Source organism: Sapajus apella, unplaced genomic scaffold (genome assembly GCF_009761245.1).
Source record: "Sapajus apella isolate SASKATOON/1434 unplaced genomic scaffold, GSC_monkey_1.0 scaffold224, whole genome shotgun sequence".
Lineage (NCBI taxonomy): Eukaryota > Metazoa > Chordata > Mammalia > Primates > Cebidae > Sapajus > Sapajus apella.
The window spans coordinates 341264-365392 of record NW_022437164.1 but is presented as its reverse complement, the minus strand read 5'-3'; the positions used below and the strand labels follow the sequence as shown (position 1 = coordinate 365392).

General features: G+C 56.5%; 3 protein-coding genes across 7 annotated transcripts in view; 1 reads left to right on the top strand and 2 right to left on the bottom strand.

Annotated features, from left to right (window-relative positions):
* Positions 1-488: 488 nt before the first annotated feature.
* On the top strand, positions 489-18512 carry CNOT3 (CCR4-NOT transcription complex subunit 3). 5 transcript variants are annotated; one of them, XM_032271084.1, is made up of 18 exons: positions 489-788; positions 5676-5750; positions 5865-5932; positions 6188-6262; positions 6404-6493; positions 6749-6877; positions 6978-7073; positions 8349-8568; positions 8661-8794; positions 9349-9405; positions 10848-11235; positions 11320-11443; positions 12223-12421; positions 15054-15156; positions 15254-15452; positions 15694-15826; positions 16523-16648; positions 18115-18512. In XM_032271084.1, exons 2-18 carry the CDS (start codon positions 5726-5728, stop codon positions 18211-18213), a joined length of 2265 nt encoding a protein of 754 aa, XP_032126975.1. In that variant the 5' UTR covers positions 489-788; positions 5676-5725; the 3' UTR covers positions 18214-18512. The 5 variants fall into 5 exon arrangements, with proteins under 5 accessions (XP_032126975.1, XP_032126972.1, XP_032126973.1 ...); XM_032271081.1 differs by having other exon boundaries at positions 18064-18512; XM_032271082.1 differs by having other exon boundaries at positions 8346-8568.
* LENG1 (leukocyte receptor cluster member 1) lies at positions 17052-22987 on the bottom strand. Its single transcript, XM_032271107.1, has 4 exons — positions 22583-22987; positions 21312-21491; positions 19532-19797; positions 17052-18744 (listed from the first exon to the last, which is right to left on the bottom strand). The coding sequence occupies exons 1-4, from the start codon at positions 22712-22714 to the stop codon at positions 18525-18527; spliced, it is 798 nt and encodes a 265-aa protein (XP_032126998.1). The 5' UTR covers positions 22715-22987; the 3' UTR covers positions 17052-18524.
* Positions 22988-23119: 132 nt separating this feature from the next.
* The window catches only part of TMC4 (transmembrane channel like 4), a gene marked incomplete at its 5' end in the record, with an annotated part of 3407 nt that continues 2397 nt past the window's right edge, over positions 23120-24129 (bottom strand). Inside the window, 3 exons of the mRNA XM_032271166.1 lie at positions 23120-23385; positions 23480-23558; positions 23841-23996. Of these exons, the coding sequence (XP_032127057.1) occupies positions 23317-23385; positions 23480-23558; positions 23841-23996 (304 nt within the window). The remainder of the gene's footprint in view (positions 23386-23479; positions 23559-23840; positions 23997-24129) is intronic.

Here is a 24129-nt window from a genome sequence, read left to right as displayed (position 1 = left end):
GAAGGCACCTGTCTGTCTCCCAGTAGGTACACGGCCCCAACGCCCACACTCCATGCCTTCCTCCGCTTTCCCCACCCACTTCCAGGACCAACCAATGACTTCAAGGCAGAATATGCCCCCGCAACCAATTAAAAAGAGCTCTAAACTTGACGGACGACTTCCCGCCCCTGGACTGTCCTAGCTCCTCCCCCAGACCAATTGTTTTAGGAGAGGGGGGCGGATACATCCAATCAGCACGACACTGGTCTCTTGATTGACGCTCGGGTCCTCGCGCTGGCGTGTTGTGCCCCGAGGCGGGAGGAGGAGGAGGAGCCGGGAGGAAAACCTGAGCCAATCCTAGCAGGCTGCGCGGGAGGCCAATCGAACGCCGCGCCTTGGAGCGATTACCCAATCCGCGAAAGGGGGCAGGGCGCATCCCTACCAGGAGCCAATAGAACGCCCCCAAAGGTCAGGAGCGACGTTCAGCGGGAGCAATGACAGGCCTATATTCGGGGCTCGGGGGCGGGTCGGCGCCAGAGACGAGAAGAGAGGAGGGGAGGCCTCCTCCGCCGCCGCCATCTTGGACCGGGCCCGGTCAGCTTCCGCGGAGCCATCGGCAGACGCCGCGGCGTCCCTTGAGCCCCGACCCCCGTCGTCAGAACAACCCCGGGCCCACTCCCCCAACCCCACTTCCGCTTCGCGCCGCTATCGCGATAGCGCCCGGGCCCGGGGCGCGAGAAAAAGGCGGCGGGCGCTCGCCTCCCCCGCCTGTCGCGATACGCTCCTCAGCGGCGGCGCCAGCTCCTGTGGTGAGAGCGTCAGGCTCGACTGGGCCGGACCCCTTCCCCTCCTCCCTCCCGGCACCATTGGCCACCCTCTTTGCGGCCTCCCGCCCTGGCGACACCGCCGTCTGTCGCGACATGGTCTCTCCTCGCCCGCCCCCTGCCGCCGCCTCTGCAGCGCGGGGTTCCCCGCGGGGGGCGGCTCCCTCCCTCTCGCCCTCCTGGTCCTCCGCCTCCTTCACGCCCCTCACCGCCGCCCGGGGGTCTTTCCGCGACCCGGACCCCGGGCCCCGCCCGCCGCCGCCTCCCCGCGTGGCATCGCGTCGGGCCCCCCGGTGGGGGTGTGAGGGTGCGAAGCCTCCGGGGCGCGAGGTGCCCGCCCCTCTCCGCGTCGGTATTGGCTCCTGGCTGGAAGGATGGAGGCGCCCCTGGTCCCAGGTGCCCGCCCTCTCGGGCTCAGGTGCCTGCCCCCCTCGGCCTCGGTCCCTCGCGTTGGGGCAGCCTCCGCGTCGGGGCTTCTCTTCCCTCGACGGTAGCGTGGGGGGTGCTAGCCCCCCGGACGAGGACCCCCCTGGGTGGGGGAGTCCCCCTTCCCGGGGCCGCGGCGGCCCTCTGCATCCCTCTTCCCTGCTCCCCGGAGCGCAGCTTCCCCTGGGTCTCAGGTTCCAGCCGCCCCTCCGTATCGGATGGGGGCGTCTTCGGAGAGGAGTGGAGGAGAAACTCCGCGTTAGTTGGAGCCTCAGCCGAAGTTTCCTCAGCAGTTCCCTCTCTCAGCGAGAAGTGCTCTGGGTGGCTCAAGCCTCCCCATCCCGCAGCACCAGGCGCTTGCCTTTTGGGGGAGTCTGGCTTTCCTCGCCCCGGGTTCCAGGACCGTCCTCAGTGTGGCCCACAGCTGGCCTCGGCTCGCACGCTTGATTGTGGTGTCTGCCTCTGGCTTTGCAGTGGTGCACTCCCCTGCATCCTGACTCTCTGACCTTCTGGGTGTGGGCCTCTTCCCGTGAGGTCAGGGCCACTGTGGTCCTGGCGCTGGGGGCTGCTGGGCTCCCCCAGCGCTCAGGTGCCTGGTGAAGGACACGAAGCCCCCACACTTTCCACGTTAAGTGGGCTCCCACTGCGGGCAGCGCTAGCGCTTCTTTGTAGGCAGCCCCTGCTTCTCAGTGCAGCGTGGTCACCCTCCCACCCCGGGGTGAGCTCTCTTGGACTTTTGGTGAGGGGTTTTGGTGTCTTCCTTCACTCCCTTTGCCCCTGCCTGGGTATGAGGCTTTTTCCCTCTTCACACTAGTCTCCTCCTTTTGAGTGTCATCACTCCAGGGGCCAAGAGGCCCACTGCCCTTGCTATTCGCATCAGATTCCCCACTGTGGGTTTGCTGTCTTCCCGTCTACCCTCACACTGGATGTCAGCAGTTGGAGAACAAGGGTTGTGCCTCCCCACCCCCGTGCTGGTACCCCATGGGAGTAGGAAGCTTCCTAGACCCGGGTTCTGGTTCTTGTGCTATGAGGTAGGGGGTGCTTCCCTCTGGGGCTGTGCCTTCTCTCCAGAGTAAGAACCCTTTCTTGCTGTTGCCTGCCCCAGGCAGAAGGTTCTTGCTGTCCTTGGTATTGGTACAGCTGCTCTCTTGGATTTGAGATGCCCACGCCTGTGTGTGTGTCCCTACCATAAGGCTGAGGACTCCTCTTGGATGCAGGTGCTCCCGGCTAATGCTTCTAACCCCTCCTCTTGATTTCTTACTGTATGGGGTAAGGTAGAGGTTCCTGGCTGTGTGATGTCAGATGCCTGAGCCTCAAGTGGGAGACTCCATTGTAGTCCCCGTCCCTGGGACCAGAGACTCCTCTGGTGTAGCCTTTCAAGGTGGGGGTTTCCAGCTCCCCACTCTATGCATGGGCATCTCAGTGGAGATGACAGCCTCCACCCCAGGACCTAACATATCCTCCTTCCAGAGTCTCAGAGCCTCCCTGGCCACATCAGCAGCCACCAGGGTTAAGGATCACCCTTCATCACTTCCCGGAGCTCCTTGCTGCAGAGGCGAAAGCTCTTCCAGATCAAAGGCGCCTCATGACAGAGACCACTCTGTGGGCACATGATGTCCCCAAGATTAAGGACTGTCCGGTGTTAGCTCCCCAGGACAGAGCCTCCTGCCCCTCCCTCCCTCCTCGGGTGTTTGTGTGGTGGTATCATCTTCCCTAAGGTGAAGTTTGGGAGTCTTCTTTGCTGGTTTTGGCCCCTGTTTTAGCGTGTTGGCTCCTGTGGGGCTGGTGTTCTCCTCACGGGACCCCTTAGCCTGGGTCCCTTCCCTGTGGGGATGAGTGTTCCTCTTGGGTAAGTCTCCTTCTGGGCCAAGGTTCGCAGACTGCTCAGTGCTACTGGAGAGCCCTTGCCGCCAGAGCACAAGCTCTTCTGTGCCCAAGAGTGGACCTGCAATTGTTACCTTCCTTGGAGGATCTTGGTGGATGCCCCCTGACTACAGCAAATGGGTCTCTTCTCTGGTGGCATCTCTGCTTCGAGACTGAAGCTCCAGCTCCCCTTCTCTCTGGTCCTTTTTAGGGGGAACCAGAGGTACAGACACCCTCACACTACAGGGATTTTCTTCGTGGGGAAGGTGTTGTCTCCACTGTGGCTAAGGCTCCAGCCTCTCTAGGGGACAAGTACCCTGGGCCTTGGACACTTGTCCCTTCTCTATGGAGGAGCTGCCTCCCCGCTGGGTCAGCTGTTGCTGACTTTGATGTCACATTGTTCTGTCTGAAGCACCACCTCTGGGCTAGGGCTCTTGTTCCCCTCCACCTGGCTGCTGGCACCGTCACGACTTCCTTCTCTTGCTGCCACGGGGTGGTCTCCTCTCGGGGGGGTATTCTTTCTCTCCACTGGGGTACCAGTCTTTTCCATGTGGAGGTGCAGGGAGGGTGTCACCTCCCTAAGATGTTGATAGCCTTGTTTGGGGGTGTAGCCCATGAGACCTCTTTCTTTCTCGAGGGCAGGAGCGCCTGCCCATGCCCCTCTGTTGACTTCTTGGGATGGAAAGGGGGGCGTGTAAGCTCTGGTTCCACATTCTTGTTCCCTCTTGCAGTAAGAGGCTTTTCTGTGTTGGGGTGTTGGACTTTGGTGAGGATCCCTGCACACCTCAGGGTTTGTGTCCAGGCCCTGGCCTGGATCAAAGGGACTTGCCCCTCCTCAGACTGAGTCCCCTCTGGGGCACTTTCTCCTGGGTCTTTTTGTTGGTTGCGTTGCCTTAGATTCCCCTTGTATGGCATGTTGGCTGACTCTAGGCGGGTGGTGCTGCTGTTTTCTTTAGGTTGGGCCTTTTACTGAGGAGATTTAAGTTCTCTCAAGTGTAAGTTAGCACTCCTACCTACTACCACCAGATAGGTCCCTGCAGTGTTGGGAGAAACCTCAACAGGGCTGGTTAAGGTCCCAGTCCTGTCCTTTATGGGCTTCTTGTTCTAAAGCACACCTGTCCATAGGGTTGCTGCTAGGCACATGTGGTGATTAGTAACTAGTTAAAGATGAAAGATTCAGTTTCTCCATTACACTTGCCACGTTTCAGATGCTCAGTGGCCAACAGATAGTGCACATGGACAGTGTTTCCAGCATTGCAGAGTTGTGTTCCACAGCACTGTTGGCCAGATGCTCCCTTCTGGTGGGTGAGAACCCTCCTGGTGTGACTTTTCTCTGTACTGAGGCTCTTTTTCCTCAGTATGTGGCTGTTCCTGCCTTTACATTAAGTGACTACTCCAGGGTACCCTTGCCCTGCACAAGTAGAATGGGTGCAGCCCCTGGATCTCAGGGAACTATACCTTTCATGATAGGCCCCCTCCCTGGGGGGGAAGAGGGGAACCTCCGCTGGTGGCTCAGATGTCTTCTTAGCATAAGCTTCTCTCCCCAGGGCTCTCCTGTTCTCACTGTCAGGCCCTAAGGTGTGTCTTCCCCTAGACTAAAAGCTCCTTGTAACTCCCTTTTGACCTCAGTCTCCTCTGGGTTCTATGTAACTTTCTTTAGGATAAAGATGCTCCTCTCTTTAAGTTTTGGGCTCCTGCCGTGATAGTGTATGTTTTCCTGAGTCTAAATTACCAATCCACTTGATATGGGATTACTTCGTGTGTGCAGATCGGCTCCCTCACAGCTGCGGTACTTTTTCACCCTCTTGTCGTAGTCAGATTTCTATCTTCTTTCAGGTCTCTCTTGGGTACTGCCTTCTGCCCCCAAATCTCTAACCCTTCTTGGTATCAGCCTCTTTGGGTTAGGAGTGCTATTTCCTTTTGGCTTAAGGATTCTGTTCTGGAATAAGTTTCTTGGTGGTTTAAGTCACTTCTCCTTGGCATTCAGCGCTATCTGTATGAGTGGGCTCAGGTCTTCATAGTTTTAGGCAGCTCTGGTCTTCGCCGTTTTCCCCCACCCCCAGTCTTCCTTCCCTCACCTACAGCTTACAGACACACATGCGCCCTTCTTTGTGAGCTGCCAGTTTCATTTGTCTCCTGACTTGTCTGAGGGGTGACCTCTCCTAGCCACCTCTGTACCCAGCCCCTCTGAGTAGGACGTGTGATCTCCAGGGCTAATGCCTTCATCCCAGTCATCAGCTGTGTGCAGCATGACTTTGTCCTGCTCTGAAAAATCCTTTTGAGTGTAATCTGGGGAGAAGGTGCTCCATGCTGTAGGAATTTTCCACTTCCTGGATCAGAGGCACACAAAAAAGTGTGTATCTTTTCTTGTTTCAACAAACTTCTAGGGTCTCTTGTTGGCCAGACACTATGCTGGGCAGTCATGTGAGCACAGGAGAACTGGGGCTGGTCTCTGTCAGATAGCAGATGTTTCTTCTCTTTACCATTCCCACCCACCTCACTGTGCTGACTGAGGTCCATGGCTCTGGGTTTGAACCAGCCAGGAATACGTGTTAATTCGTCTCCAATCTCTCCTACTAGCAGCGTCCGTCTCCAAGAGAGTATGAAGAGAGTGCGTCTGTAGGACAGGGAAGATGGCGGACAAGCGCAAACTCCAAGGTACTAGACTGACTTCCCACTGCACCTGTAGCCACGTGCTCCCGCTTCTGAGGACTGCTCTCTAAATCCTGCTGCCTGGGCAGGATTCTCACAGCCTTCTTCCTCCTTGGCCAGGTGAGATTGATCGCTGCCTCAAGAAGGTGTCCGAGGGCGTGGAGCAGTTTGAAGATATTTGGCAGAAGGTACAGGGGCCAAGGCCCTAATAATCTGGGTCTTCAGAGAGGAGGGCGCAGGAAAAAGGCTCAGTATCTCTGGGTGTTGACCAGGGAGAGAGGGGTTACATATTCAGGTGCTGAGGACCTAAGAGAATCAGTTCTAAGATGCATTGGGGATAGATATGCGGGGGTCCTCGCGTCCCTAGCATAAGGAAGAATCACTGGAGTGGGTACTGGGGCATCCCCTCCCACACTGACTTCTGAATTTTCTCCATCCCTCAGCTCCATAATGCAGCCAACGCGAACCAGAAAGAAAAGTATGAGGCTGACCTAAAGAAGGAGATTAAGAAGCTACAAGTGAGGGGGCTGGGGGCCTGGACACCTGTGTCCTGAGGGTAGAGGGAACTGGGAGAGTGGACTGCTGGGTCCCAGGGAGAAGGAGCTGTGGGCCCCAATTCCAAGGTACTGAGGTCTGACTGTTTCTTTTCCCATCTGCAGCGGCTGAGGGACCAGATCAAGACATGGGTAGCATCCAACGAGATCAAGGACAAGAGGCAGCTTATAGACAACCGCAAGCTCATTGAGACGGTAGGAGCCCAGATCCTGAGTCCCAGAGCGGGGGGAGGTTACCTGATTCTTGAGATCCCAAGGGGTGGAGGCAGAGTGGCCAGAGCCCAGAGGTCCCCAAGAGAAGCAAGGTTTCTGCACCTAAGGGAAGGGAAGAGGCAGCAGACTCAGAGCTCAGAAAGTAGGGTCATGAGGCTCAGGGCTGAGTGTCTGCTGGCCCTTAGTCAGCTCCTTTCCCACCTTCGAGAGCCCCCCTGCCAACTGCACTCTCTACAGCAAATGGAACGGTTCAAAGTTGTGGAACGAGAGACCAAAACCAAAGCTTACAGCAAGGAGGGCCTGGGCCTGGCCCAGAAGGTAGACCCTGCCCAGAAGGAGAAGGAAGAGGTTGGCCAGTGGCTCACGGTGAGTTGGGGTAGAGAACAGGAGGTGAACTCTGAGGATCCTGAGCCCTGGGCATACCTGGGAACCCTGGCTGATGGCCTTCCTCTTCTTCCTCCCCTAGAATACCATCGACACGCTCAACATGCAGGTGGACCAGTTTGAGAGTGAAGTGGAGTCACTGTCAGTGCAGACACGCAAGAAGAAGGGCGACAAGGATGTGAGTGAGGGAGACCCAGCACCTTCGGGAAGGGGATGGGGACGGAGATGGGCTGGCCAGCAGGAGGTACCAGTCATTTAGGCTTCTGGGAGTTGAATCCTGGATTCCTAAGGTGGAGAGGGGCCAGCAGCTGGGATTAGGGATTTGAGAGAGACTATCGGGAGGGCTTAGCAGCTGCCTAGGTGGGGCAGGGAAGAGGCCAGACCCAATTTCAGGGTCTCCTGGGTGTCTAGGTAGACAGCAGGGCCTTGGTGAAGAGGAGTGGTTTGGGGAAAGGTGAATGCACATTGAGCTTGGGCCCCAGAATAAGTGTGAGACCTGAAGGACACCCATGGGAGGAGGCTTCATGGCACCCAGAGGGCCCTGATTCTGGGGAGAGCACAGTTAGAGACAAGGCAGAATATGGAGAAAGCAGAGAACCAGGCCTGAAGGAAGAGAGGAGTCTGGGACAAAGCTGGATGCTGGGGTCCCAGGTTCTAGAACCCAGGATTGTGGGGTATGATTTCAGAGGGATACAAACTGTAGAGACTTGTTGGAACCAGAAAGACGAGGAGGGGAGAGCCAGATCCTCAGGGAAGCTGTGGGTGGGAGAGGGTCAGGAAGTGGATGATGACAGGGTTGGGCGTCAGACTCTGAGGGGTTTGGGAACCACAGGCTTGGAGGGGAGTTGTTGGGTCCTTCAACGGAGCAGGGATTTAGAACTGAGGCTAAGTTGTTAAATCGTAAAGAGTCCTCGAGGGGAGGGCAGGAGCAAGGCTTATGAATCTGGGCTCCCTTGGGGATAAATGGATAGGGTTGGGAGGCCTAGTGATGACAGAATCATCATCATTATTCTAAACAGCAAGCTCGTCACAAATGGCGGTTATCATTATTACTGCTGGAGCAAGCCAGGGGTGGGGGGCGTGCCAGAGGTAGTCACAGCCGGTGGGTGCGCTCAGTTGAGAAATCTGGGCCGTCAGGTGAGGTGCAGGTGGGGGCCAAGTCGTGGGATGGCACAGGGACCTCTGGGTCATTTAGAGGTTTCCAGGGACTCCTGGAGCCAGAAAGTTCTGGGGAGAGGAAGGAGCAGTGGGATCCCAAGATGTCAGAAGGCTGAGCTTGCTCCCACAGGGGTCAGAGGGTGGGTGGACCCCATACTGGCCCACCCCAGAAGGGGCTGGAATGGAGGCTTTGGGTCTCCACAGGGGTCAGGGACTGAGGACAGGTTCTGTGGGGGCAGGAGGGGCCGAGCAGGTGCTCTGCAGCCCCTGAGCCTGGCCCTGGGCTCGCCAGCAGAAGCAGGACCGGATCGAGGGCTTGAAGCGGCACATCGAGAAGCACCGCTACCACGTGCGCATGCTGGAGACCATCCTGCGCATGCTGGATAACGATTCCATCCTCGTTGATGCCATCCGCAAGATCAAGGACGATGTTGAATACTATGTCGACTCATCCCAGGACCCCGACTTCGAGGAGAACGAGTTTCTCTACGATGACCTGGACCTCGAGGACATTCGTGAGGCCCTGGGGCTGATGGTGGCACAGGAAGTGAGGGCCCAGAGCAGGCTGTGTGAGCCAACTAAGCAGGCCCTCCTTCTGCCCCCACAGCACAGGCGCTGGTCGCCACCTCCCCCCCCAGCCACAGCCACATGGAGGATGAGATCTTCAACCAGTCCAGCAGCACACCCACCTCGACCACCTCCAGCTCTCCCATCCCACCCAGCCCAGCCAACTGTACCACGGTGAGGCCCCACAGGGCACTAGTACCTCGTGTTTCCAGCAGGGCAGGACTTGAGGAGACAAATCTGGGTTTCTCCAAAGTGACCAGGGGAGAGTAGTTGAGGAAACACAGATCGAGGTAGCCAGGGTCTAGGCTCTTGGAGCACACGCTAAGGTCCTACATCTGGGTCCCTCAAGGACAGAAAGAGTAATAGGGTCCATCCTGGGCCAGTTTAAGTCCTGGATGTGGGAGGCGGCAGAGGCCAGTGCCAGGGCTGCCTGAGGAGGCTGGGGAGCTAGCCACTTTGGGCAGGGATCCAAGGGTGGGATTCCCTGCGGAGAGCAGGTTTCCAGATCCTAGGAGGCTGGTGGCTCAGTGCTGGCTCCCAGAGCACAACATTGGAGAGCCTGAATTTAGGTGGTTTCTCCAGGCAGATTAAGGACAGCCATTTGATCAGCTCTGGGGCTGCAATGGCAGTCAACTGGGCCCAGGTCCCCGGGACATTGAGAGATTAGTGTTTCTCTGTCAGACCCCCAGAGGTCATACAGGTTTTCTATTCCACCTTCCCTACCTCAGGAAAACTCTGAAGATGACAAGAAGCGGGGACGTTCCACAGATAGTGAAGTCAGCCAGGTGGGTGTGAGCCTGGAATTGATGGGCATGCCATTCACTTATTTGTTGGTTCCCAAAGGCATATTGAGGCCCGAGTGCTGGCCCTGGGCTGGACTCGTGGACACAGGTGGGTCAGAAAGCAGTGCTGCCCTGAGGGCAGATGGGCAGGCAAGTGGACAGGTGACTGGTGCTGTGGAGTGGCACAGGGCACCTCCAGCCTGGCCAAGCAGTCAGGAGATGCTGCTGCAGAGGGCCCTGGGTTTCAGAGTCAGGTGAGTTTGCCTGGCAGGGAGAGGCAGTAGCAGTAACTCAGGCAGATTGTGACAGAAAGCTTGGAAGTGTGGAGAGATCAGGCCGGTCAGGTCTGTGGGGCCAGGGGCTCAACTATGAGCACAGGGACTGGAATTGTCAGGCTGAGGGGCTCAGGCTTTTGTGGACCTGATGGGGCCTTGGTGGTGCGAGTAACACACACTGCGTGTTTCTGAGAGAGGACAGTGGTGTGCAGCGCTTCTCCACCTCCCCTAACATCTCCCAGGACAGCAGCACGCTTCAGAAAACACTGCTACAGAAGAATGTTAGGCAGGAGCAGCCAGGGCCCGAGGCCCCTCTGTGGGCTGATGGTATGGTGGTTCCAAGGGGACACCCTGAGTGGGCATTGAGGACGCTGGTGTGGAGACTAAGGGGACCTGCAGGTAGTGGGGAAGGTGGGCAGCAGGGCCAGGTGGTGATGAAGAGAGACCTGTGGTAGGGACTCCAGGGGCCAGGCTGGGCTCTGCCACCTTCCCAGGCCCCCACTGCCAAGCAGCGATCGTAGGAGAGAAGTGGGTAGTCAGTCCTGCTGGGCGCCTGGTAAGCGCAAGGTACCCGTGGGGTGGGTGGAAAGAAGCCAGGAGGCGGTTAGGTTCAGCAGCCTGAGTTGCTGTTGGCAGCATGCCTGCGGTGGAGATGCCAGGAGCACGTTTACCCTCCCACCACTTTCGGGAGCGCTGGTAATTTACGGCCCTGTGAGTAGTTTCTGTGACCCTTCCGGTGACATTCAGAATTACTATCCAATTTCCAGCTGTTTTTCCTTCTACTCTTAGACATTAGGCTGCTCCAGCTAATCACATACTGAGGACACTTAGGTGTTTCTTACTAGTCCCCTGGCTTCCAACAGATGGATTTTCTCTGGCTGACAACCTAAGTTGTGTGTCAGATCCCTGTGGGGGTGTCCGTGGGGCGGTGTCCAGGCAGGACTTGGGAAGCTGGGCAGGCTGGAAATTAGTGTGAGTGTTTTAAGCATGAAGGTGATGCAAGCCATGAGGGTGAGTAAAGTCACCCAGGTTCCCAGGAGGGCGGGAGCAGTTGGGGGCAGTGAGGCCAGAAAGGAGGCTGCTAGGACAAAAGTGGAGCCTGAGGTGGGGGTGGTGAGGGAGAACAGCTGGCCCCCTGGGTCCTGACCCTCTGCTCTCTCCCACCCGCAGTCTCCAGCCAAAAACGGCTCCAAGCCTGTCCACAGCAACCAGCACCCTCAGTCCCCAGCTGTGCCACCAACCTACTCCTCTGGCCCCCCGCCCGCTGCCTCTGCCTTGAGCGCCACCCCTGGCAACAATGGGGCCCCCGCCCCAGCAGCACCCCCCAGTGCCCTGGGCCCCAAGGCCAGTCCAGCTCCCAGCCACAACTCGGGCACCCCTGCCCCCTATGCCCAGGCTGTGGCCCCACCAGCTCCCAGTGGGCCCAGCAGCACCCAGCCCCGGCCCCCCAGCGTCCAGCCTAGTGGAGGCGGTGGAGGTGGCGGCGGAGGCGGAGGGAGCAGCAGCAATAGTAACAGCAGTGCCGGTGGAGGGGCTGGCAAGCAGAATGGCGCCACCAGTGAGTGGGGAATCATCGGGACGGGGGGCGCGGGCGGGGCTGGGCAGCAGCCGGCAGCCCTTTCCATTTGCTCTTTGTTCCCAGGTTACAGCTCAGTTGTAGCAGACAGCCCAGCAGAGGTGGCTTTGAGCAGCAGTGGGGGCAACAATGCCAACAGCCAGGCCCTGGGCCCCCCTTCCGGCCCCCACAACCCACCTCCCAGCACCTCGTGAGTGTCTTGGCCGTTGGCAGGGTTGGGGTGGCAGCCTTTTGGCACAGAGAGGCACTGGTGCGTCACCCCCACCTCGATGGGTCCTGGGCCCCCCACCCTTGCTCCTGGGAACGTCCAGCGAGTGCTGTCCTCCACCTCCATCAGGTGTTGTGCCCCCACTTCTTTCCAGAAAGGAAATTATATCAGCCTCTCTGCTTTGCCCTTCATAACGTTCCAAAATACTCTCATCTAAGTGGAAGTTGTCTAAAGAGCCCCACACCCTTTCTTCCCCATTTCTGTTACCCGCCCGAGGCTACTTGACTGCCACAGGAGGTCACTCTTCCACTTTTCACATTGAATTGTCCCAAAGTCCTCATTCCTCTGTAGCTACTCCTCCAAATCTTAGCTCAGACGGTTTCACTGGATCTCCGTGTTTCCCGAAGAATGCCCCAAGAAAGAGCTTAATTAACAATATGCACAAAGGAAAGGCCTTCCTGGCCCCCTCGCCCCAGCACCAGCTGGCCTGCCCAAGGCAGCCTGTGTGGCCTGGTGGAGCACCCAAGAATCCTCACCCCCATCCCCGAAACTCTGCTCTACTGATGAGAAACTTCCAAAAATTGGGCTCTGCCTTTGTTTACCCAGAGAGCCGCTTCTTTCTCCCATCTGTCGGCCCTCAGCCGCCCCTCTCAGATGCCTTCTGATTTGCGCAGGCTCCCCTCTCTCCAGCCAGGCCTGTCTGCCCATCCCACCCTCAGGGACCCTCTTCTGAGCCCCTCTCCTCCATGCTCTCTCTCCAGGAAGGAACCCAGTGCGGCAGCCCCGACAGGGGCTGGGGGCGTGGCCCCAGGCTCAGGGAACAACTCGGGGGGACCCAGCCTCCTGGTGCCACTGCCTGTGAATCCTCCCAGCTCCCCAACGCCTAGCTTCAGTGATGCCAAGGCAGCTGGTGCCCTGCTCAATGGGCCTCCGCAGTTCAGCACCACCCCGGAAATCAAGGTGGGCTCCTCAGATATCCCCTGAGCCTCTGTATCCTGACTGCTGTCTGCACTCCAGACATTTCTGTCCCTTTCCTCCAGGTCTCTAGCTGTGCACCCTCCCCACCTTTCTGGATCTTGCTCTCCGGCTTTCTCTCCCCTTCTCACACTTGCTCTTTCTCCAGATCTTTCTGTACCACGTTCCCCCTGACCATGATCTCTGGGAGCTCTCATACTCCCCTCTTGCTCCCTCTGAAGCTGTTTCTCTGGGTCTCTTCCTTTTTCTTGGTTGTACTTGTTGGTTGCTCCCTCTGGGTTTCATCTTCATCTTCCCTAGGCCCTCAGCTTCTGTCCCCATTTGTCTTTACAAAGCATACCAGTCTTTCTACTTCACATGACCCCTTACCTAGCTCAGTACCCTCCTTTTCCTAGCTAAGAAACTGTTTTCAGTCAAGACAGCACTTGTTCAAGTCCAGCGGGGGCCAAGCTTGGTGTTGGGTGAATGCAGCCTGCTTCCTACTTTTAGGAAGCTTCCCTGCTGGGGTGGCTGCAGGGGAGGTTGCTGTGGGTCCCCTGAAGGACATGGGACCTGACCTGGGAGACAGGCCAGGAAGGCTCTGTGAGGGGGTGATGTTTCAGCTGAAACCTGGAGCCACCAGGGGTCTAACAGCTGCAGGAAGGGCTTCAGGAGGAGTGCGCATCTGCCTGCATGCTGAGGAGGCTGGGCAGGATGCAGCAGAGAGGAGCAGGTATCCACTCTGCAGGAGGCAGTGCCGCCGGCTGTAGGGCTGAGTGCAGCAGGACAGGAGTGGGGGTTCCTGATCATGGAGGGTCAGGAGCTGGGGCTTGGCTTGTGAGCCAGGGTACTGTAGCGTGGCTTCCACGGGGCGGCAGTGCGCCCCAGGCTGGCCAGGTGCAAGTCTTGGCATTGTCTTTTTTGTGCTTGCCTTCATCTGGGAAATGGCAGTAATCACGATGATATCTACCACACAGGATTATTTAGAAGAGTAACTTATTGCGGTAAAGCTCTTGGAACAGTTTCTGGTCCAACAGAAGCATTAGATTTCTTTTTTTAAGACAGTCTTGCTCTGTTACCCAGGCTGGAGTGCAGTGGTTCGATCTCAGTTCACTGCAGTCTCCACCTCCCGGGTTTTTTGTTTGTTTTGTTTTTTTTTTGAGACAGTTTCGCTGTTGTTACCCGGGCTCGAGTGCAATGGCATGATCTCAGCTCACTGCAACCTCCGCCTCCTGGGTTCAGGCAATTCTCCTGCCTCAGCCTCCTGAGTAGCTGGGATTACAGGCACACGCCACCATGCCCAGCTAATTTTTTGTAGTTTTAGTAGAGACGGGGTTTCACCATGTTGACCAGGATGGTCTCGATCTCTTGACCTCGTGATCCACCCGCCTCGGCCTCCCAAAGTGCTGGGATTACAGGCGTGAGCCACCGTGCCCGGCTGACCTCCCGGGTTCAAGTGATTCTCCTGCCTCAGCCTCCCAAGTACCTGGGATTTCAGGCGCCCACCACCCTACCTGGCTGATTTTTGTATTTTTAGAAGAGATGGGGTTTCGCCATGTTGGTCAGGCAGGGGGCTTGAACTCCTGACCTCAGGTGATCCACCCGCCTCGGCATCCCAAAGTACTGGGATTACAGGCATGAGCCACTGCGCCCAGCCCAAATTTTATAAGTACTATGGACAGGAAACTGTGCATTTTTGTGGCAAAAGGGAAACAACAAGCTTTGAGATTTTCAAAAGGGGTTCATACTTTTTGACACCACCACCAGCAAAAATGAATCACTGGGGTGGGTGGTCAGGAACTATGGCAAGGTTTGAAGTAAAAAAGGAACAACATGACTTCATTGGAAAGGTCCCCTGGGGCTGAGGACAGGATAGAGGGAGAGTAAGCTGGGCAGGAGAGGACAGGCCCGGGCTGTGTGGGGTATGGTGGCATGACAGATAAACAGGACAGATAAGCCTTGGTGACTAAAGCGTTGTGGAGAGGACAGCACAGGGCTGGGGTTAGGGACAGCTGCCCATGGCCAGAGTATATGGGGGAACCAGGTCTGACTTTGGAGAACAGAAGCCTGCTGTAGCCTTTGTAATAGGAAAGGAGGCTGTGGCGGTAGGGCTGGAGGCCCAGCCTACCTGTTACCAGCAAGGAGACTGAATCCTAGCAGGGCTGGGCCTGCCCCCACCCCAGTCACCCCATGCCAGTCAGAGGCAGACAGCTGAGCATGTAGTCCTCCTGCCTCCGAGACATGTGGGGGCCCTTCCAACGTGTAGGTGTCCCTAGTGAAGGAGCGTGTACTATTGGCTCATCGTTTGACAGAAATGGTAGCACACTGTACATGTTCTGCAGGTTGGCATTTTCCTCTGTAGTATGTCACGAACTTGTGTTTTGAAAATCTCTGCGCTGTATTCCATGGTGTAGAGTCCCACTTACTAGATGTTCATCTGCTGATGACTGTGTCAGTGGTTTCCAGTGGTTTCCCCCCAGTTTGATGCTTTTACCTTTTATGGGTAGATCACAAGAAGTGGGTCACTGGCCCTCCACAGCCTCCCAGCAGAGCAGGCGAGAGCATGTGGGGCCTGCATCAGGCGAAGCTTGCTCCTGCAGCCCAAGTGCTCAGGCCAGGCCTCTGGTTTCCTCCCCAGGCCCCAGAGCAAACTTTGAGCTCCTTGAAGTCCATGGCGGAAAGGGCAGCCATCAGCTCTGGCATTGAGGATCCTGTGCCAACGCTGCACCTGACCGAGCGAGGTAAGGGTCCCAGGATGGTGGGGAAGCAGTGAGCCAAAGAGGAACTGGCCCTGACCTATCCTCACCACTGAGGGGGCCACCCCCACTTTCCCCACAGACATCATCCTCAGTAGCACATCAGCACCTCCGGCCTCAGCCCAGCCACCCTTGCAGCTGTCAGAGGTCAACATACCGCTGTCACTGGGTGTCTGTCCACTGGGCCCTGTGCCCCTCACCAAGGAGCAGCTCTACCAGCAGGCCATGGAAGAGGCCGCCTGGCACCACATGCCTCATCCCTCTGATTCTGAGCGTATCCGGTGAGGGGCTGCAGGAAAGGGGGTTGGGCTGGGATTCAGGTCTTAGTGAGGAAGCAGGGGATGGACCTGTGAGGCTGTGGGTCAAGGGGGCCAGGCCCCTGACCTGGGCTCCCCACTGAAGGTCAGCACGGCCCCAGGTCTATCTGTACCAGCCCCCACCCGGGGATGCATTTCTGAGCACTCTTTTGATGAGGGCAGGACTGGTAGGCAGCTCACACTGACCTTCCTGATACTCCCACAGGCAGTACCTCCCCCGGAACCCCTGTCCGACGCCCCCCTACCACCATCAGATGCCACCCCCACACTCGGACACTGTGGAGTTCTACCAGCGCCTGTCGACCGAGACACTCTTCTTCATCTTCTACTATCTGGAGGTACAGCAGGGCCCCCGGGGCAGCCTCGGGCCCCCCGGCTTCGCCGCCACCGCCGCCGTCCCCCCTCGGGCTGGAGGGGTGAGGTGGGTGCCCCACTGCGGCCACTGGGACCGCACCCCCTCCCTATTCCCAGTCCTGGGCCCCCCAGCCCCCTACCTAAATCAGCCTGTCCCTGTTCCCGCTTCCAGCCCAGAGGTGTTAGAACTGCCTGGGTTGAGTGAAGCCAGTCGGCCGCAGCATGCCCCAGCCCTGCTTCCAGTGGCTCACTGGCTTATCTGCAGCCCCTCCCCAGCCCTGATCCAGCAGCCCCAGTCTAGGCTAACCCCACTCTGCTCATCAGCACATTCTCAGGCCTCCCTGGAGACCACTGGGGAACTGTCCAACCTACTCCCACCCCCAGCGAGTGACCTCCACCCTCATCCCCACTTTGGAAATTTTCTAAATTGCCTCCTGTCTCAGCTCTCATCACACAATAGTTTTTCTTCCTTCTCAAAGCTTCTCTGAAATTAATTTTCACCTCCTGTCTCATTTTCCTTCTCCTGACCAGCATTGGTATGTTCTGTGCCCCAGATTGTCCAGCTCAACTGTGGTCTGTGGCGGGGGCCGGGGTTCAGCCCTGATGTCCCGCCCTGTCCCCCTGGCTCCCCACCAAGTTTGGGGGGGCCCTGATCCCCTTCTCCACCTTTACTCCCCCAGGGCACTAAGGCACAGTACCTGGCAGCCAAGGCCCTAAAGAAGCAGTCGTGGCGATTCCACACCAAGTACATGATGTGGTTCCAGAGGCACGAGGAGCCCAAGACCATCACTGATGAGTTCGAGCAGGTGAGGGCCCCGCCCCCTCTCTTCCTACTGCTAGGGTTGGGGTTGAGTCCCCACGCAGTCCCTGCCAGCCTCTGCTCCCTTGCCTCCACCTTTCAGGCGATGCAGTCCCTCAGCCTGACCAAGCTCTGCTTCACTCGGGCTGTTTGCTCAGCCTGGAGAACTGCCTTTCCTCCTCCAGTTGGCTGGCTCCTAGGGCTCCTGTAGGTCTTAGCCCAAATGGCCCTTCCTGAGAGACCTTCCCGGAGCCACCTGGCTCAGCGCCTCCGTGGTGCGGTGCTGGGCACTGACATGGGTGTGGGATTTTCCGGTGAGACTCCCGGCCCAGGCTGTGGGTTCTGGTGCCCAGGGACCTTGATGGCCCCCTCCACCGCCAGGTCCCAGCACCCAGCACACACTCAGTGGGGAAGCTATTTTTTTTTTAATGGTCTTTTCAAGTTCTAATAATTGGCAATTCATGCTTCTTGCAAATACTCTGGAGCCAGCCTGCCTGGGTTTGAGCCCAGCTCTAGCTGGGTGACTTTGGGCAAGTCACTTGAACCTCTGTCTTAATTTCCTTATCTGTAAAAACTGGGGGGAAGAGGCCCTCCTACTGCAGTTGTTATGAAGATTAAATGAGTTAATAACATGTAAGTATTTGATGGTGACTGCTACGTAGTAAGTGTCATGATTTTTTTTTTTTCAAATTACTTACAGTTGGTGTGTTCCACAGTGATTTTTTTTTTCCCCCACCAAAGACTTCCCTGATGCCGAGCCCCTTCATGGGGATGAATGTTGCAAAGTCCTTGTCCTCAGAGAACTCAGTCCCTTCTCCTAGTTCTCCCAGGCTGCCATTCTTGAAAGCATTTCAGACATTCGTTCATTCAGAAGCTAGCTCCTCTCCCATCGTGCCCTCAGACATTAACTACTGACCTTCTATCCTTTCCTGGTTTGGCCCAGAACCATCCTCCAAGTTAGTACATTTCAGGGCATCCAGTCATTCAGAAATTCCCACACCTCTGCCACCGCCAATAAAATATCCCTGCAGAGTGCTTAGATTTAGATTCTGAGCATGTTCCATTCTTTAGAACAAGGGTGACAGTACCCACTGCCTTGAGGTCTTTGTGAAGATTAAATGCTAGGCCATGCATCCTGTACTTGCACAAGAGAGATGTTCAAAAGCCACAGCCCTCAAGAATACAAAGGCCTTGTACTCACTCAGGCCTGGAGCTGGGGCCCCACTCTGGCAGCTGGCCTCGGTGGAAGCTCTCTGCTGTTCCCTCCGCTTCCTCCTTGATGAAGTGGGCATGTAATGTTTATAACCCAAGAACCACCTTGTGAGGGTAGAATGAGTGCACGTGTGTGCAGGGCAGCTGGCCCAGTGCCCGGCACATCCACAGGCCTAAGAACTGTCCCCTTTGTCTGTTGGTCCGGCCCAGATCCCAGACCACCTCTTCGTCCACTCACTGACCGCCTTCTCCCCCGGCCAGGGCACCTACATCTACTTTGACTACGAGAAGTGGGGCCAGCGGAAGAAGGAAGGCTTCACCTTTGAGTACCGCTACCTGGAGGACCGGGACCTCCAGTGACACCGGCCCCTCCCTCTACCAACCCCCTCCCCCGCATGCTGATCCCCCTGCCCAGGTGAGGGCCCTGCCCTGGAAGACTGGAGGGAGGCCCCAGGCCACGGGGCATCCCCCTCTCCCAGGAAGCAGGGAAGGGGCCGGGATGTTTCTTCTCAGCCCCACCCTGGGGGCCCGGGGGCGAGGGCTGCCCCCTCCTCCCCTCCCCAGTGAGGGACATTTTTTGGTAAACCTATTTTCATTTTGGAAAATATTTATGAATAAATAGTTTTATATGACGGCTGGCAGTAGCGGCCTCTCCTGTACCCCCTCAGGAGTCAGTAAGCAAGGTGAGGGTCCTGCTGGCGGGGGCGCCGGGCCAGCTGGGGGTTGAACTGGGAGTTGTACCGCCGCCGCCGGTCATCTGTCTCTTCCTCTTCCTGCTTACCCTCCTGTGGTGCCCGGCCTTGGACCCGGGCCAGCAGGGCCTCCGCTTGAGCCCTCTCGGCTGCTTCCCTCCGAAGACGTTCAGCTCGAAGCTGGTCCAGGGATGGAGGCCTGCAGGGAGAGGACTGAGGTCAGAAAGCCGGTAGTCCCCCTAGGAGGCCGTTCCCCCAAACTCTCCCAGAGGGAGCTGCCACCAGGAACCCTGGCCTGCATCCAGCACACCCCAGCCTTGGCTCTTAGGGCCTGCTGGAAGAAGCCACTTGGTGCTGGGACGCCATGGGCATGTTTCTGGCCTGCCTTCCTGTGGGCTTAATTCCTCCCCAGTCTTTAAAATGTGATGCTCCTCCACATCAAGAAAGCACACTGGGCAGCCCCTGGCTCTCTCTGGGCCTCAGCTTCCCTTTCTGGAGAAAAAAAGATTATAGGCAGTGTACCCTCTCTAGAGCAGCGGTACAGTATCCTGGGGATATAAGCCTGCTTTTACAATCTAACCCAGCGGTTCTCAAACTCTTTGGTCTCAGGACCCCTTTATACTCTTAAAAACTGAGGATCCCAAGAACTTTTGTTTCAATGGGTTCTGTTAATATAATGCAAATCAGAAGTGAAAACTTGGACATAAGTATCTGTGCCATTAGCCATCACAGTGAGGGTGTCTTCTTATCATGTACTCTGGAAACCTGCACTACCTGCCTGAGAATGAGTGTAAAAGGCAAACAGTGTTAGGAAAATAGGCTTGACACCATGGCACGCCCGGGAAAGGGAATCAGGACCCCTGGGGCTCCCTGGACCACATGTTGAGAACCACTGTTCCAACCAGAGCTCCTGCTGTGCCTATGCTAGGCTGCTGCCAAGCCCTGAAGATCTGGGTCCTGGTCTGCCAGGGCAGGGTCCTCCTTACCCCTTAGGTCGCTGTTTCTCAGACCCCTCCTTCTTTTCCTTTCTGCTGTGATTGCCTTCATCACTGCTGTGCCGTCTCCTCTTCCCCAGATGCTTCTGCATCTCCTGCAGAGGGTCCAGGCGGCTCTTGATCTTCTCATCTGGGGCTGGGCCAGGTGGGTGGCCCCCTCGCTCTGGTGGGAGCTGGTACCAAGGGGGTTGAGTCTGGGCCTCCGCTGCACTCTGGCCCAGGTATGTCAGGATGCCCAGAGCTTTCTCTTGTCTCTCCTGAGAGGGTCAGGAAATAAAAGAGATGGGATATAATCTTTCAGGGTGTCAGGTTTATCTCCCTGACACAGGTATCTAAGGCCTATCATGAAGCAGCTGTGCCAGGTGTTGGGGAGGGAAGAGACCAGCAGAGGCCAAGCTCCTGCCCTGGGGGGACAATGGCAGGGACAGTCACAGAAAGCAGAGGAAGGAGGGGATGGGGTGGAGGCGCCTGAATGTCCAGAGGCAGGTATCTTTTCAGAGAGCAAGCAAAACAGAGGACCCGTGGGTGGGGTCAGCAAGTCCAGAGACAACAGGTGAGTAACAGGTGCTAATGTAACTTTTACACTTGATCTTAGCCAAGAGGTAAGAAATGACTGACTCACCTTTTTTTTTTTCTGAGATGGAGTCTCGCTCTTGTCACCCAGGCTAGAGTGCTGTGGCACGATCTCAGCTCACTGCAACTTCCACCTCCTGGGTTCAAGCGATTCCCCTGCCTCAGCCTCTGGGACTAAAGGTGCACGCCACCATGCTCAGCTAATTTTTTTTTGAGACGGAGTTTTGCTGTTGTTGCCCAGACTGGAGTACAATGGCACAATCTCGGCTCACCGCAACCTCTGCCTCCTGCCTCAGTCTCCCGCGTCCCTCAGCTGGGACTACAGGCACGTACCATCATGCCCAGCTAATTTTTGTATTTTTAGTAGAGACAGGGTTTCACCTTGTTGACCAGGATGGTCTCGATCTCTTGACCTCCCGATCCACCCGCCTTGGCCTCCCAAAGTGCTGGGATTATAGGCGTGAGCCACCACGCCTGGCCATTTTTTTGTATTTTTAGTAGAGATACCATGTTGACCAGGCTGGTCTTGAACTCCTGACCTTGGGTGATCTGCCCACCTCAACTTCCCAAAATGCTGGGATTACAGGCATGAGCCACTGCCCAGCTGATATAGATTTTTTTTTTTTTTTTTTTTTTTTTTTTTTAGACGGAGTTTCGCTTTTGTTACCCAGGCTGGAGTGCAATGGCGCAATCTCGGCTCACCGCAACCTCCGCCCCCTGGGTTCAGGCAATTCTCCTGCCTCAGGCTCCTGAGTAGCTGGGATTACAGGCATGCGCCACCATGCCCAGCTGATTTTTTGTATTTTTAGTAGAGACGGGGTTTCACTGTGTTGACCAGGATGGTCTCGATCTTTTGACCTCGTGATCCACCCGCCTCGGCCTCCCAAAGTGCTGGGATTACAGGCATGAGCCACCAAGCCCGGCCTGATTTAGATTTTTAAAAGCCCATCAGGTTTGAGACCCCTCCAGTTTGGAGACCTGAGCAGTTTGCCTAGTAGCTGGGGATCTCGAGCATCTACCTCCAAGCCCTGGGGGCACCCAATGGCAACAGCCACCACTTCTGAGTGTCATGTTTTGGTATGGTTCTAAATTCTTAGTGTTCACTATTGTTTAGCCTTAGTCACATCCAAAGGCTAAAGTGCCCCTCCCCCCAGCTCCATTCATGTCTCCTCTGATGAAATGGATAACGTCAGCTTACTTTCTCCTGTCGCTTTTCTTCCTCGTGCTCTTTATTGCCTCTGATCAGGCCTTTCCCTTCCTCCAGCAGCTCTCGAAACAGATCCACAGGGCCAGAACTTGGGGCTCCCACCTCTGCTGCCTCAAGCTGAGGCAGTGAGTTCTGATGTCTGGCTTTCTTCCGTAGGAATTCTGTACGGGCCTGGGGAGAAAGTTACAGGCAAGACATTAAAAACCTAGAGGTGATTCAAGAACTTTTAAGTCTGGTGCCCACCACAGGAAACAGCAGTCCAGGATGCTGGGGTTATAAGAAAGCGAGCACTCGGCGCTTACAAGAGGCACCTGTCCTAGCTAGGGGTGAGGATAGGCAGATAAAGCAACACCTGGGTTTTATAAACTGACTTTCGAATAGTCAACCACAGATCTAGGATGGCTGGGAGGAGGTACCTGGCCTAAACCAAAGGGGTTCCTAACCTCAGGTGAAACAATTGAAACAGCCATAAAGGTAGAACAAACTGCATTAGGTCAGATGATCTGGATTCCAGGCATGGCTCCAAAGTCATTACCCCAAGTCCACTGATGAAGCCCTGTCTCTCGCCTTCAGGACAAACCGCTCAGCAGCCTACTGAGATTCTAAAAACCCAGACTACCTCCCTCCCACTGGGGAGGATCAGAGTGGCTAAGGAACTGAAAGTTAGGTGTACACCAAACAGATTTAAGGAGCTATACATAAGGCCCATGTTTGTGTGTGTGTCTGGGGGTGGTGCAGGGAAAGGGCTAGCCCGAAAGGGTGGAGCCTTCCCCTCCCTTGAAGCCATCTCCCTACGTGCCACGGAGATGACAATACCCCTTTAAGAAAGAACGGTGCTTATGGGGGATTCTGGAAGTCAGGCGTTCTGCATGTAGTTAGCATACAGTAACTGCTCAATAAATAGGCTGTGCAAGCAAACTAAAAACTGATCCGAATTTCCTTAAACTGTCCAAAGAATCATGAATTCAGTAAACATTTATGCTTCTCTTTTGTGCTAGACATTGCTCTAGCCATGTGAAATACATCAGTGGAGAGAAAACTAAGACGAGGGAGCGATCAAGGGAGATGTGGTGGGCACAAAGTCTGCCGAGCAACGTCTTCGAAAAAAAGAGATCGGCGCCTGGTCACGAATTACACACGGAGCACAGGGCGCCTGCGCAACGCCGCCACTTCCGGACCCCTATCATGGCGCCTGCGCGCTGGGCTCCGGAGTTCCGCCCGGCCGGCCCCCGGAGTTCCGCCCGGCCGGCCCCCGGGCTTACCTCTTGCTGAGCCAGCAGCACTCTCCGCTCACGCTCCTTCTCTTCCTCCCGGGCCTGGGCCTCGTCACGTCGCACGCGGGCAACATTGTCCTTGTTCCGGACGTGCCAGCTCTTCTTGGGCAAGATATTCATGGCGTCGTAGCAGTCCACGGACTGGCACGCCCGCCTCTTTACACTTCCGATTGGCGAGAGAATGTCCCCTCCCTCTTGTCCCTACTTCGACCACAGATTGGTTCTGAACTCATTGGTACGGCCCCCCCGGCCTGTAACGACAAGTGATCGGTTGAGACGCCCTTTATATCAGCGAATGCCAGGCTTTTGGCGAGTGGTATCCCCTAGCAACCGCTTATCTCAAATCTGAGCCAATCGCGAGTTGGCCCGCCCCTAATGCCAGATTTGGCCTCCGATTGGCCGACACAACCATCAATCCTCCTTACGTAAGAGCACTTCGCACGGCGACACATTCCCATGCATTTGATTGGCTCCTGCCCTGCTGTAGCCCTGCCCCCAACTTCAGGACGCAGATTTCAACGCGCGCTCAGGCACCTTGGCTGTATTTATTGGTAGAAGAAAGATCACCCGAGAGTCTGGGACGTGGCGGCCAGGGTCCCTGGAAATCTCCAGATCCTAGAGCTGGAAGAGCGTGGCGTCTTCTCCAGTTCTCCTAGTTTTACAGATGTGTCCTAGGCTTACAATTGGCCTGGGGTCTGAAGGTGGGACATGGGCTGCACAGGTCAAAAAGCCGGGTTGGTGGAGCTCAGCGCCACAGCGCGCCGTGCCAGGAAGACTTTATTCTGCGCCTCCTGAGGCAGAGAGAGGTGGAGGTGAGACAGCCCTCTCCCCCAATCCCTTTCAGTGTCCCCCACGGGGTCCCTCTCAGGGACCCGCCTGACTCACCGTCTCTCTTTGACGTTTGAGCTGAGAGATGAGACGACCGTAGGAGTTAGCCAGAGCCACAGTGTATGCCATCAGGATGCTGGAGGAGGCAGGAACAGAAGCCACTCCTGACACACTCTTCCATTATATACAAACGCCTGGCTCCTTCAAAGCCAGGATGTCAACTACAAGGACTTCAGTTTCCCAGCCCCTCCGCCTTCAGATCCAGGAGCCCTAAGTCCCACCCTACTCCTCCTCTGGACCCAGCAGTCCAGGCCCCTAGGCCTCCTCCCACCCCGGAGTCTCTCCTCTCTCCGAGGCAGGTGATGGCCCCCAGATCACATGCATTCAAACCCAGATCCAGAAGTCTGGGCCAACTCACCTGGAAATCAGCAGAAGGGGTACAGCAAAAGCCTGAGTCCCCAGGAAGAAGAGAAAGTTCTGGGCGGTCTCAGGGAGGCTGGAAATAGACTCAGGGATCTTGGCCCAGATGGACGACTGCCCCCGGAATGGACCACATAGCTTAGAAGGTGGGATCCTGAAGTCAAGATAGGCTGGGCTCACATAGAGCCAGGAGTCTGAACGCTGAATGCAGGGAGGAGGGAGGGAGAGGGGAGGAGGGAGGGAGAGAGGGAGAAGGGAGGGAGAGAGGGAGAAGGGAGGGAGAGAGG

Excerpts from the sequence above, each read along its gene's own strand:
- LENG1 (XM_032271107.1), bottom strand. The coding sequence starts at position 22,714 with ATGAATATCTTGCCCAAGAAGAGCTGGCACGTCCGGAACAAGGACAAT. Across the intron at positions 19,798-21,311 it reads AAGAAAAGCGACAGGAGAAA|GAGAGACAAGAGAAAGCTCT; the intron begins GTAAGCTGACGT and ends TGACCCTCTCAG. Across the intron at positions 18,745-19,531 it reads GAGAAACAGCGACCTAAGGG|GCCTCCATCCCTGGACCAGC; the intron begins GTAAGGAGGACC and ends CTCTCCCTGCAG.
- CNOT3 (XM_032271079.1), top strand. The coding sequence starts at position 5,726 with ATGGCGGACAAGCGCAAACTCCAAG. Across the intron at positions 12,422-15,053 it reads GCACCACCCCGGAAATCAAG|GCCCCAGAGCAAACTTTGAG; the intron begins GTGGGCTCCTCA and ends TTTCCTCCCCAG. Across the intron at positions 15,453-15,693 it reads TCTGATTCTGAGCGTATCCG|GCAGTACCTCCCCCGGAACC; the intron begins GTGAGGGGCTGC and ends ATACTCCCACAG.